At 50.1% G+C, this 13,494-nt stretch overlaps 1 protein-coding gene across 2 annotated transcripts; it reads right to left on the bottom strand.

Annotated features, from left to right (window-relative positions):
* Positions 1–458: 458 nt before the first annotated feature.
* On the bottom strand, positions 459–11,933 carry LOC128306376 (chondroitin sulfate synthase 1). Of its 2 annotated transcripts, none has more exons than XM_053043870.1 (7): positions 11,273–11,933; positions 5,644–6,605; positions 2,768–3,384; positions 2,387–2,699; positions 2,102–2,247; positions 1,699–2,017; positions 459–1,625 (listed from the first exon to the last, which is right to left on the bottom strand). In XM_053043870.1, exons 2-7 carry the CDS (start codon positions 5,792–5,794, stop codon positions 535–537), a joined length of 2,637 nt encoding a protein of 878 aa, XP_052899830.1. In that variant the 5' UTR covers positions 5,795–6,605; positions 11,273–11,933; the 3' UTR covers positions 459–534. The 2 variants fall into 2 exon arrangements, with proteins under 2 accessions (XP_052899830.1, XP_052899829.1); XM_053043869.1 differs by having other exon boundaries at positions 2,102–2,259.
* Positions 11,934–13,494: the final 1,561 nt, after the last annotated feature.

The raw sequence follows: 13,494 nt of genomic DNA on the forward strand, positions 1-13,494 counted from the left end.
ACACCGAACCCCAACTTCCTGTTGTTTGGTTGCATTTGATTGGGGTTGGCAATACAGAAGAGGAAGAGCAACGGGCAACGGGAAGAGGGACGGTTAAAGTGCAGCGCAATGCATATGCAGCTTTTTAGGAGGGTTATAAATCAAAATGACTTCCGTGACAGGAGCTGCGGGCACAGAAAAAAGCAGTCCTGATTGACAGCCGAACCGGGAAGTGAAGGTGCGGAGTGTGCATTCCAATTTGTATGCTGTGTGTGTGTGTGTGTGTTGATGGTTAAGCAAACAACAAAAAAGCAGCTACAGCCATCGACAAAGAAACTCATTTTCTTCCGTTTTAGCCGGGGAATCCTTTCCGGGAAGGCGTTGAACCGAGCATATAGGGCAGGTTTGGGATGTACACAGCATAATGGTACCAGCTAGTGAAAACTTTCGGTGCAGAAAGAACGCGTTGAATGGTTTAGTAAATCACTTTCGAAACGGTTTTATATGTATATATGTACAGGATACTGCTAACGTGACAGCAAACCGGACAGCTGGCTATCCGTTGCCACGGTTTTGGCTGTGGGTGCGGGCAAACATTAGGAGCGTCTGGCTGTGGGTGAATCGGTCGTGCAGCATGTTGAAGCTGCCGATGGTGTTCGCCTTGGTGCCGAGACACATCTTGTACTGGGCCTCCTCCAGGCTCGTATCACAATGTATGGGATGGAAGATGTGCACCAGCGACGGATCGGGCGCCCGGAAGATGCCGAGCTCCTCGCTCGGCGGTGACGGAACCGATCCGTCTGCTGGTGCCGCGGTCCCGAACGGATCCCACCGGCCGTCCGCAATCGCCTGCAGCCGCTGGTTGCCCCGCTGGTTGAGGGCGATCACGTTCTCGAGAAACTTGACGTCCTCCAGGCCCCAGCCGGTAATGTCGGTGCTGAACCCCTTGAGGTCGGGCCGCAACAGGTCGGCCTTGTAGATGCCGACCAGCCCGTACCCGAACTGTCGGAAGTACCCGTTGTCATTCGTGATCCGGTACGGGACGGAGAAGTTGCGCGGCTGGTCCGTATCGGCCGCCATCTTCGGCCGCTCGGTCGTGGGCGAGGCCAGCCAGCCGGGCGACAGGATAGTGCTGGGCGCGCGCGGATCGTACTCGCTGAACACGATCGGCAGATAGATCTGCCGGTGGCGGATCACGTTGTGCCGGATGCGGTCGAGCGACTGCACCGTAAACACCATGTCCACGTCGATGAAGAACAGGATGTCCTCCGGATTGCAGTGCGGCGATTTGATCGCATGGTCCAGCGCAACGCCGCGCGAGAAGTTCCCGTACAGCTGCGAGTAGTTGATGCGGCTGTCCGGATATCGGGCTTTAAGGTTATCCAGCAACGCCACAATCATCGGCGTCTCGACCGGTTCGACGTACATCGACACCAACAGATCGGTGGCACCATCCTGCCGCAGTGCGACCTCTTCGAAGTTGCGCAAAAACCGCATAAACGTTTCCGAGCGTCCGGACAGTGGTATCACTAGCACGATTCTATCCCGGCGCGTACCGGTGCTCGATGAGATGCCGCTGTTTCCGAGGGTATCCGTTAACCGCTCGAAACCGTTGAACAGTGACTTCACGCGGTGTGAGATGCGATCTGCAGAAGAAGCATGATGAGAAGAGCATCAAGAGTGGTCTCCACACGGTAAGCGGGTATCAAGGGGACTTACCTAGACCGGTCGCATTGCTAAAGTGTCGCGTGGTGTCGGTGCTTGGTGACACCCGTGGACTAGACGTCACCGCTTGACTAGGCACCACACCGTCGACGATCTCCCGGACACGAATCTCCGTGAACGAGCGCTGTATGTACAGGTGTCGCCGTACCGGCACCGTCATCTTTTTGCCGCGATACTTCTTGTACACCAGCAGTAGATCCAGTATGAGGTCCTGCCCGTACAGACTGTTGACGCGCATATACCCATAGAGGAGTTCCCGGAACTCGATCACACGGCCACGCTGTCGCGAGAAGTTATTGATGTGCTCCATGATCTGTACGAGCGAAAGTAGAGCAAGAAAAACGAGCAATTTCAAAGTGACTTTTAACGTCATTCTTCAAAGTTCACGAGATCTTACCTCCCGAACCACATCAGTGAGACCTTCCTTGAGCGATGACTCAGTGCGACGCTTTGGGTTCGGGTGCATCCCAGAGTAGAGGCTCTTCGCGATAAAGTCCCACTCTATCACCTCGTCCAGCGTGCGTGGTCGGTGTCTGTTCAGATCTGGAGTTGCACCTGCGAAGTAGAATAGTCAATGTCGCTAGAAACGCCCCTCTGGTTGCACGGTTTGGTGTGGTGCTGTGTGTGACTTTTAAGCGAAAATTGTGAAGGCACGCAGACGTAACAGCAAAACACTACCTACCGAGCACATTATGATCGCCGAGATAGCCGGTGCTGGTTTCATCCTCGGGGAAGATCGGCACACCGGGCGCTAGGTTTTTGTTGATGCGCGGTATTTGCAACAATGCCGTCATCTGGGAGATATCACGATGTAGCAGTAGTGACTCTTGGCGCAGTTCCTGCGCCTGTAGACCAAGCATGTACGCATGCAACCGGTACATGAAGGCCGGCTTCTTTACCGGGTGCAGCGTGATTGCACTGTGGACTTCCTTGCTCTTCAGGTTACCGGAGAACGCTCGGTTACCGCTCGAGTTGTGGTGGAGAATGGACTGCATCTGTGCGATGGAACGATTGCAAAAGTCAGATTTATTTCGTACTACCAGAATGGCAATCGCTATCTCACCTCATAGTTCCAGGTGCACGGAATGCCGGCAAACTTCTGAACGCACCGGCCCACCTCGACGTCCTCGTGCGTGCTGTAGAGATTTTTCAGACAGGTGGGTATGTGCGGTGCGACACGGCGCAGCGTTTCGCGGCTCATGATCACGCCCGGTCCACCCATGCAGAAGTTCTCGTCGAACTCGAGCGATAGCAGCCCAAAGTCTTCGCTGTTGCCCCGCCCGGCCTGCCCGATAAACTGCGGCTTCGAACTGTCGATCGAGCGGAGAAACTTCTCCAACCGGTCGGTGCGTATGTAGACGTCATCGTCTGCCCGAGCAAACCACTCGAATCGATCGATATAGTGCTCGTACATGTAGTGCAGCATCATGAAGCTCTTCTTCTGCGGCGGATACCGATCGTCCACGCCTTTGAGCGCAACGAGCGGCAGATCCGGTGCGACCGAATCCTGCGAGCTAAAGAATGCTATCTTGCCCGGCACTCGCTTACCCCACGTCTCGTACACGGCCCGGGCCCGGCCCTGCAGGAAGTCCTTTGCCGTCATCACACCGACAAACACGAGGTTGTTCTGGGAGTTGGTGGGCAGCTCCGACGGCTGCAGTCCAATGATGTCTAAGGCCGCTAGTTTTGCCCAACAGGCGCGCAAATCAGAACACAGAAAAGAGACACACCAGTGCGAAAGGATTAACAACCATGGTCACTAAATTATTCAACAGAAACAAATCTGATATAACCCCACCAGTAGAAGCGATCCGATAGCAGTACCGCTACGTAAATCTGAGACGCTTAGTATCAGCACCGTGCTGAGAAGCAATTTATCCATCAGCATCAATTGATGCTCATGAGGCGGTGTTACCTTCCTCACAGTCTGCAGCACTGCTACCGACTGTCTCCGCACCACTAGGCGGTCAATGAGATGAAAAGAAATTGGAGCGCTACTTGAGGCCGTGGGCAATTTTCTCATCAAAGCCCGCCTTCTTGGCGGGAGTTCCACGCCTCGGTGCTCTCTGCATAATGCTGATGCATTAGCGAGTGTGTAAATTGTCCAGCGGAAGAAATTTGGACACGCTCGCTCGATGGCCTAAAATATATTTCGAAGAGGTTGGGATAGAAAAACAATGTTTCGAGCTTCAGAATTCCCGCACTCGATGCCTCAAGAACACCAAGCAAATAAACGCAACATCGTGTTTTGAAGTCTATTGATCTAGCTGTTTATTAAACCTGCTCGTGGTTGGAAGATGGCAAATTTCCAAGTATATTCTTACCACCCACAACGCGGCAGCTAAATTCCAATCTCGACCGCCAGCGTTGCGGATGCATCTACTTCAAACGGTTACATTAGGAAGCTAATAAAAACGAGCGGAGGAGGGAGTGTATCGGATGTTAATGTTTTAATGCTATAAGTCGCTTCTCTACTGCACCCATTAACGTGGTTGGATGGTTGTGGTAGGTCGGGAAGCTATAGAAGACGAAAAAACATTCCCCAAGAAAATGTTTTCCTTCCTATTCCACGGTGAAAGATCTCTCCAGCATAGTGGACACATATGGGTGGCACTGTTTTACCATCTGTATCAAGCAGTGTGCTTCAAAGAAATGCTTTGTTTTCCTTGGATGGGTGGTCAGACCGTTGTAATTCTCTGGGGTAGCTTCGAGAACTCTGTTGAAACCAAAAACCCCACCAGCAGCTTAGATTCCATATCTTAATCTCACCAGCATAGTGCATCTGGGTGGGTATAGAAAACTCAAAACAAGTGGAAAATTTCGGTTATTATGAAAGGGAAAACCACTCACGTTCCGATAGTTGCGGTGGGAAGCTGCGGCATATACATGCACTTCATATTTAGCGACTGAGAATGATTCTGGGTGTGTGTGTGCTTTTTTTTTCGTCTTCCAAGAAATCACAACCGGTTCGTCATAAACCATTCGAAAGCAAAGGAACGAAGGGTTTTAGAGGCGAAATAAAACAAGAATTTAATGCATCACCCACAAGAGCAGAGGACCGATATGCAGTGGAGGGTGTGTAAAAGGCCCGCCTTACGAGTGGAACGCATAAACAAATTAAAGCAATCCGACAGATAGCATAGCCCCGGTCGTGGTATGCGCGTTGTCTCGCTGAGTGGATGAGAAGTCACACAAAACCCGTCCCACGTCGGGGGTGTTGTGTGCGTGTGAAGAGACTGCTTGTTGAACCCGCCAAAACAAGAACAACAAAAAAAAATGATTCATCCACAGATGCGGCACAGTCTGCCAATATGGTCCGTGTTCCTGTTTATTTGTTTGCATCCACTGCTAAATATACTGCCGCAAACATCCGCCCTCCAACGAATCAGTTCGACCGCTACTGGCTTCGTCGCGTTTCTTGCTTCTAACAAGCAAACAAACAGCGAAACAAAAGCTGGCAAACCATTTGGATTGTTTATGGCTGGATAAACATTTTACAGCAATTAGCAGCGCCATCTACCGGGGGACACCGTGATTGATGACGCAATCTGGACGAAGGTGACGATAAAACGGTTGTTCGATTAAGTTGTTTTGGTTTTGTTGTTTTTTATAGCCCTAAACCTGCGCCACGTTAAGCCTACTATCATAATCATATCTATCTATATCTCAGACATATCAGGGTAGCGTGACCTATATATGTGCGATCATCAGCGGAAGGAAGTCTTTAGACATTGTTCCATTGATTGTTCGACATTGCGACACATTATTACCTAGTGGTAGGCGGCATCAAATGCATCACCCATTGTGTTTTGGAACTTGGCTATAATCTTGGTGATGTTGAAGTTCCTTCCTTGTCAGCACCTAACACAACACCTCCAGTGCTGTGTAGTTCGCCATCTTGCCATAGAGGCGAATTCTTGATGGGTTTTGGGTACTTACATTTCTGCTTCATGCTGTTGATGGTGTTGCACATGCTGACAATCTCGAGCGTCCGATAGTTACGGAGCAGTGCACCGATACACAGTCCCACAATGATGCCGAATAGTCCGTACAGAATCTTCTTCCGCTGTGTCATACTGATCACTCCCATCGCCGTCAGCCCCCCACGAACGACCGGTACCGGTAGTGATTCGAGGAGTGCAGTTGATACGAGTATTAGAGAGAAGAAGAAAAAATAACGAGAGAGAGAGAGAGAGCTTTCCCCTATGCTTTTCGTCTAGAGTCCTTGAGGATTGTATGCGCACTGCACAGTTCCACTGCCACTAGATCACAACCGTATTTATGTTTGTTCACAGTAACTTTAGGAATATTTACAACCACACGATACTGTCTCCGTTTGGTTCGGTTCACTACCTTCGCCGGCTACTATTCGTTCCAAGTCTCGATATGTAAAGAGTCTCTTGCAGACTCTGGTCGCACCACTCTCCACCACTGTTCATCACTGTTGGCGTTTGCTGGTGCTGCTTCAAACTATGGCATACACGAATTCCACCTTGCCGCTGGTACGGTAGAGGGCGTTAGGCAGTGTGTGGTTTTCCGGTACCGGTACCGGGCGGTCCGAACACACACCGACGGTGGTTCTACGCCTGGTACGCGTCTCCGACGGCGCCGCTGCCGTCGCGGTTGCCCGTAACGCCACTTGCGCACCCGATGCACACCGTTGCCGCTGTCCGTGTGTAGGCTGCTGGCAGCAACAGTGCCGGTGGTCGCCGTGCTAGTGGTCCGCTTGACACGCTCGAATAGCACTTCCATTTGCAACCACCGTAGAAGACGGACCGGCTAACTGCGCCACGTCGTCGCGGAACGTCGCTGCCGGGTACGGTGCGCTGGATCTGGTTGGTACGTGCACCTACCACACGACGTCATCGAAAAAACCACGGCCGGGTGAAGGTTTACCACCCCTGGAAAGGGCACATGGGAAATAGAGAGAGAGAGAGAGAGAGATGGAGGGAGATAAGGCGAGAAAGAAAGAAATCATTAGAGTACGGTTTGCAAGTCAATATGCTAGCGATTACTGGCGATGCGAGCTCACTGTGAACTCGAGGTCATCGCTAATTACTTCGTATTAGGGGGAGTCGACGGAGCAAACACTGCAATCTCACGCCGCACTCCAGTGGCAGGACCGGAAGCGTGTGTGTGTGTGAGAGAGAGAGGGGGACTCAATTTCCAGTAAACAGCTACCGCGTCTCCACAGTAACTCAGAATCTCTGCCAGTACGACCTTTTACACCACCTAGCCCTATCCCGAACCTGGCGCAATGCCGTCGCAGCAGTAGTAATAATGGCTAGGTTTGTTGCCGTAGGCGCCATCACCGTGATTAGCGGTGCCGTAAATCGGGAGCAACGTTATCGATCGCGCGATTACGAACCGTACATCACCAGTCTCCGGAGGTTTGCCACGGGGAACTGAGACCAGCCCACGTACACAACACTGCCGTAGACACTGAAGAATGCCATGTGAGATGTGTCAGATATTCGCGATCTGATGAAAGATGGAAGCGAGGGATTTGGAGTTTGTGCTGATTGAGCGAGATGTTGCGAGCTCGTTGGATGGGGTTTCATGGCGGATATGCCAGCTGTCCGGTACTGGGACGGACTCCTTACCCAAACAGTCCCTTTACCCCATTACCGCGATAAGAGTCAAACTTTCAGTGGCAGATGATAGGTGCACATACACAGAGCAGGCGCGATAAAGCACACAAGGCATCGCCGATGGTCCTATGTGGACCTCGAAACCTCAACGAAACCGTGCGGAACTCACCCAATAGGGCAACCTTACGAAACGCACTGTCGATAACGGTTCCAAAAACTCGCAGCAGACTCGAAAAAAGATATCAGCGCATAACGCACCCTGCTGGGCTAGAACGCAAATGCCTTATCGATTTTTGTTTTCTGTGAGCGACCGACAACTAGTGTATTACTGATCGGCGATAGGCACGCGTTGATAACACACATCACATGCCGTACCAGTGTGAGAGATGTCCGGGACAGAAGAACCGAAAAACTGGTGAGCTGGTTGAAGATGTTGACGAAGTCAACGCAGGGCTAATCGCACTCAATAATTCTACAAGTTCCAATAATTCGCACGTAAAACTGGGTGTGGAAAGCGGGCATTGGCGCAACCACGTCGACCTCTAATCCGATATGAAGAAGAAAGCAGAAAATCAACAACCTCACACGCCTCTACAGACAAACCTCCCGAATGTCTAAATGGCCACCACAGCGATGGTGTGTGCGCGGCTGCAGAATAGGTGTTACCGAAATAATCCTCGCACACAATCTGGAATGCGCACATTAAGTAAGGTTTTGGCGACCACATGTGCACCGGGGCGGCCGGGAAACCGTGGACCGTGTGGAGACCGCAGCGGGAGGTACATACTACAGGGGGTCGGAGGGGGTTGGATTAATTTAATGCTAATTGTTATTTAACCGGGCGGAAGGGTAAATGCGAGGGAACGCGAATTGAGAGATGAAGGTACAGCGAGCAGTTTCATTTCGCTAAGGTTTAGACTCAAGGCGTCTTTAGACGAGGGCAATATCTGGATCTCGCTGACGTGGGTATACCTCTACTAGAGCTCTGTCATGTCTGTTTTTTTAGATATCTGTAAAGGTTTTCGACATCTTCGTGGGTCCGCTGTGCATCTCTCCAACGTAAGGTCGGCGATGACATAAGCCAGCCTCGAATTTGTATGCGGTTTTACCATTGGAGGGTGAATCACTGTTAGCTCTGCATACAAACTTACAAGGCAATCTCGATAAGGGCTGTTCGATGTCCAAACTGGTGATGGAGAGGTACTTGGAATTCTTGAAGATCCTGCGTCTAAAAACTTAGAATTCTTTATGTACCACATCTTCAATGTTCTTCGTCTTCCTTCCTAGTCCTCCATCCGTAATTGATCTTCATAATAATAATTCACTGCCTAATGAGCGAGTTAAATGTTTGACAGATGCTAAATTAATTTCTGTACTTTTTCCCCAGAACGCTCGTCGGACGGTGATCGTGTAGCGGGCACTTTAGCAGATCGCTCTCCTTGCATTTTGTATCGCATGACGCGCCAACCAAACGCGAGCCGTTTGGTTGTTTATTGGTACGCGCTTGGTAAATTGCTCTATGGATATGTGTTACATTCTTGCTTGTTGTACGACGGGACGTTGTTTTTTCCCTCCTGTTGTTGCTTCACTTCTCTAAGCATGCTGTTCTGCGCCGGTCAAGCCTGTTGTTGAGTATGTGCGTACAATTTCTTAGTATGCGAGCGTCTTACCGGGACGGGACGAGGTACAGGGTGGAACGTACGATTTCCTGTATTAAGCAGGGCTTTGTACGTCTCGGCGAATATGACAACAGAAAAAAAGATATTCAAACCGAACCGGCTGTTGCACATTGTGCTCAACGCCAGGGAGGTGCGTAAAATGCTCCGACATGCGACACTTAACGATTGACCTCCGGTGTTTCTCCCTCGTACCGGGCCCTTTCCCTGGTGTTGGCGACCTGGCGACGTGTGAGTTTGGTCTGATGTTATCCGACACCGTCTGCACTCGCTGGTCAGCCGTTCGGATCTAACACACCGGACGGCGCTAATTGAAATCTAACTGGAGGTGGACCATTCGCTTCCTGTGTCGTCCAGCCCGTGAGTGGAGTCGTCGGTGCAGTTTGGTGTACAAAGAGGGCGAGATTAGTCATGATTAGCGTAGTCCGGCTACAGGACCAGCTTATCATGCCGGATCATTGCAAGTTGACGGTACATCTACGCAAACGATGCCGTACATCGTGATCAAAGAAGGTTCCGCCCAGTGTGCATTAAAGACTGTCCCGATTATTCTTTGGGAGCTTACAGACGAGGAACTCGTCGAAAACAAGAGATTAAGCCAAAAGTTGCAGGCTTTTTGGTGGAGTTGATAATTTTCATTGGCGTTTGCGTGCCGTCGTCCAGACATGATCTTCATCTGCTGATCACGAAGATATCCTAAACCCGTAATAGTGGTACAAGCCTCCAACTTGAAAGGTATCTAATCCATCTTGTGAGGCTGTTTTTGTGGGTTCTAATGCATGGTTGTGTAAAAACAAAAACCTCAAACCGAAACCACAAACCCCGGGCTATTCGGGGCCAAGATTACAGGGTGTATGGGATTGTCTCATGCCAAAAAAGGGGCACCCATGTGCCTTGGGGAGGTTCGGTACCTTAAATTACCCGATCGTACGATGTGTAGCCCCCCGACGTCGACATGAGGGATTGTATTTCGTTTTTCACCCTGGGCGCTGGTGTAGCGATCACGTGCCAAATCCAGAGCACCCAAGGTAGTCCCGCACCAGGCAGCGTTCTGAAGGTGGTGTGCCCCGGGCCTGGGTATCGTTACGGGAAATTATGATAATTAGGCAATTTTCAACTATCACACTCAGCTCAGTTGCGCTCGTCGGTAATGGGTGGTCACTCTAGCATTTCAAGGTTAGGCAAAGAGTGGGTTAGAAGAAGGTTTATTGGAGGATAGCGTGCATTCTACAGGAGGGGTCTCACCGAAAGGTAGGAAAATCGATGAAGTAATACCAAAAAAAAAAACAAAACCAAACATCGTACGATCGTGTAATTTGAACGGATCGTCTCCCCACACTCCCCGACAACCTCCAACCTCACCTCACCCGCCAGCAGAATAGGAGTACCGCGTGGATTCCGACCATAACTTCGATGCGCGCAAGAAGTATGTTGAACCGAACGGGGTGAAATTGCGTATCGCAGCACAAAAAATTCGCACTAGCACGGCCCCGAATGACGTTTACCTTGTGGCAGGCTTCTGTCACAAAACAGTGATTTTCTTCTTCCCTCAATTGCACCCGCTACGGGATGGTTGCTGCACTGTACGGATGAAGCCAGGAAGACAACGAATTTAACAAAATATCCCAAAAGAAAGAAGCGGACGGTGGGACGGTGTTAGATGTTCCCAATAAATGTACCCAGCGACACACAGAGAGAGCGAGCGAGCGAAAAGGTACGATCGAGCAAGGAGGGGAGAATGTGTGCCATTACGCGCCAGATTTGCGCAGCACGGTGCACAAATCTCCTCTTCCATTACCAACACACTCCCTTCGCAAAACAAAAAAAAAAAAAACAAAACACATTTTTAAAACTGACCGATCGAAACTCGAGGCGGCAAGGCACAGGTAGTTAGAGCTGTGTGCGTTCTTCGATTTAAACGATTTTTCGTTACGTTTTTCCCATTCTTTGAACTAGTTCGTTTGCCTTCGCCGTTCGCTCGGGGTTGATCTTTTCCATCCCTGTTTCTTGTTTTGTTTGTTTTCTTCCGGCTTATTTGTTTGTTTTCATTTTTCTTGTGCTTTTTTTTGTTTTTGGCATAGAAACATATGCGCCTTCCCTTCCCTTACTTATGGTCTTTGGCATTTGAGTTGCGTGAGACGGGGATGGAAGGAAGAAGAAAAAAGTCACACACATATACAAATATGTGCTAATAAAATGCGCACACAGCGAAGGGTGGTAAAGGGGTTGTTTTTTTTTTTTGGAGGGGGGGGGATAGTGAAAGACACTTAGAAGCGGTTGCATAGATGCGAACATTCCTACCTTTCTTGCACGCGTGAATGGATTTTCTTTTTCTTTCGTGCGTGATTTTTTTTCTCGCCCTCTCGCCGCGCCCTCCGTTTGACTGTTCGTCGGTGTCTTCGGGAAATGGTTTTGCTTGTGGCGCGCACTGTTGATTGAAGGTACGCTGTATTGCTTTGGTGTTGGTAGATGTTGGTGGTGGTGCGGCGGCGGCGGTGGTGGTTTTGGAAGGTGTGGATTGATGCAAGACAGATCGGCGAAAAATTAGCGTCTGGAAAAATCGCACCGGCGCGGACCGTGTGCGGGAGCAACCGAATGTCCCAACGCGCGACGTACGCGGGCAGGTCCGGAAGGATGCACCGGCAACGGCATCAACATGTACACAAACACGAATGCACTTTTTTTTTGGTTTGTAATGAAGGACTGCTGGCAACGCCGCACGCCGTTTGACGGCGCCTTGGGTAGCTGTCACACGCGCAGACGGACGTCACACTACTTTCTAATCGAGCACACCCGGATAGACGTCACGAGGCTAGTGTGTCACCACGCGGGAATCTCAACGGGAACGGTGGGAGACCCAAACACACACACACGCACACACACTCACACTATCGCACAGTCGCGCAGAATGGGAATATAAAAGGGGGGAAGGCCACCTTGCCGGTTTTGGGTTCGAGCGTTCGAGCCGTACACGCCGCCGGTCGAATGTGTTGTGCGATGGTGCCGTGCATGACGGGTGCGTTTTTTCTTTCGCTTCGACTCGAGTCCGCCGTCAGTGTGTTGCGCTCCGGGTCTTGTGGTGTGTGTGGCCGGGGGAAATCGGGGGTGGGTTTTTCGTTGCTCCGTCCCTTCTTGCGTACGTGAACCGGTTTTTCTTAGGAGCAACCGCAGCAGCGAGAGAAGCGAGAGAATCAACCCTCCCCCTCCGGCCCAAAGAACCCACAACAACCCCTAGCGTCTTGAAGTGCGTGAGCATGTGGTACCGATGCGCTTGATTTGTTCGGCGCTTATCTCTTTCACCCGCGAACGGTCGCCGCATTCGCCATCCCGCTCGACTGACCGGTCTCACGATCCCACTCTTTCTCTCTCTCTGTCTCTCCCGCTCCAAGACGATCGCGATGGCGGTGGCGGGCACTCTCACGAGATGAGCGCGAATGTCTTAGGTCACGAGCGGGCCACAATCATCCCTTCGGCAAACACCACCGAAAAGCATAACCTTCGAGACCCATACGAAGGCCACATGGGTTTTCCTGCCGTTGCTGGTATCGTGACGCTTTTGGGTTTTTTGTTTTTTTTTTGCCCTTCCAACCAGGGAAAACCTTTACGAGAGGTCTGCTTGTCGCAAACAGACGATCCTTTTCGATGCATTTGCAGGAAGGAGGGTTCGCTACCCCGCGATGCACTTGAAAAGTGCAGCCGAGCACCGAAATCTAGATTGTGTGGACGGTGTGCAGCGAACCAGTGCTTAGCGGACAGATTTGCAGGGTTTTCACATACATTTTTATTGTTGCTTAGTTTTTTTTTTAAATGGAAACCCTATTGTTCCCATGTTATCTGCCCTGGGTTAATAACGCCTGAAAGTATACTAGTTTGCATTTTTCACATCTTTTTTAATAGTCGAAAAGAAAAGAAAACATTATAATAAAATATTGTTTTACTTTTATTACAATATTGTTAGAAATTTAATATTTTCTATTATAAAATAAAATTGTTAAATGAAACATCCAATAATTGCATACTGTTAGGATGTTTCACGGGGGTCACACATTATAGTAAATAAATGAAAGGTCTCATGCGTGTGCGCGCTTTTGAGTGCTACTTATGGATCCTTTATTGTCTTATATCTTATGTCTACTCATCCTTTTATGGCCTTTTTGCTTCGACCATCAAAATCATCCCCATTTTAGTTCAAGCCCCGTTCCGGCAAACCCTGCATTTTCTCTGCATTCTATGTTGTATACATCGTCGCAATGTTATGTTAAATGCGTTGTAAAGCAAGCCCCATTCAAGATCATTTCCAAAGTGATTCTTGCTCTCCGCTTTATTGGCTCAACATCAGCGGGGATGAATCGCTCTCGCAAACGGGGTGACTTAAGTCGGTTGAGTTTACGCTCCGATTTCCGCTCTCCTCTCATTCGCTCTACCGGTTTGTCTCTTTGCCGCGATTATCACGATTTGCCCATGGTGCACGATTTCTGCTAACCCTTCAGTGGTTAATGGGGTGCAGTTTGTTTTTTATCAAA

Source organism: Anopheles moucheti, chromosome X, assembly GCF_943734755.1.
Source record: "Anopheles moucheti chromosome X, idAnoMoucSN_F20_07, whole genome shotgun sequence".
Taxonomy (NCBI): Eukaryota; Metazoa; Arthropoda; class Insecta; order Diptera; family Culicidae; genus Anopheles; species Anopheles moucheti.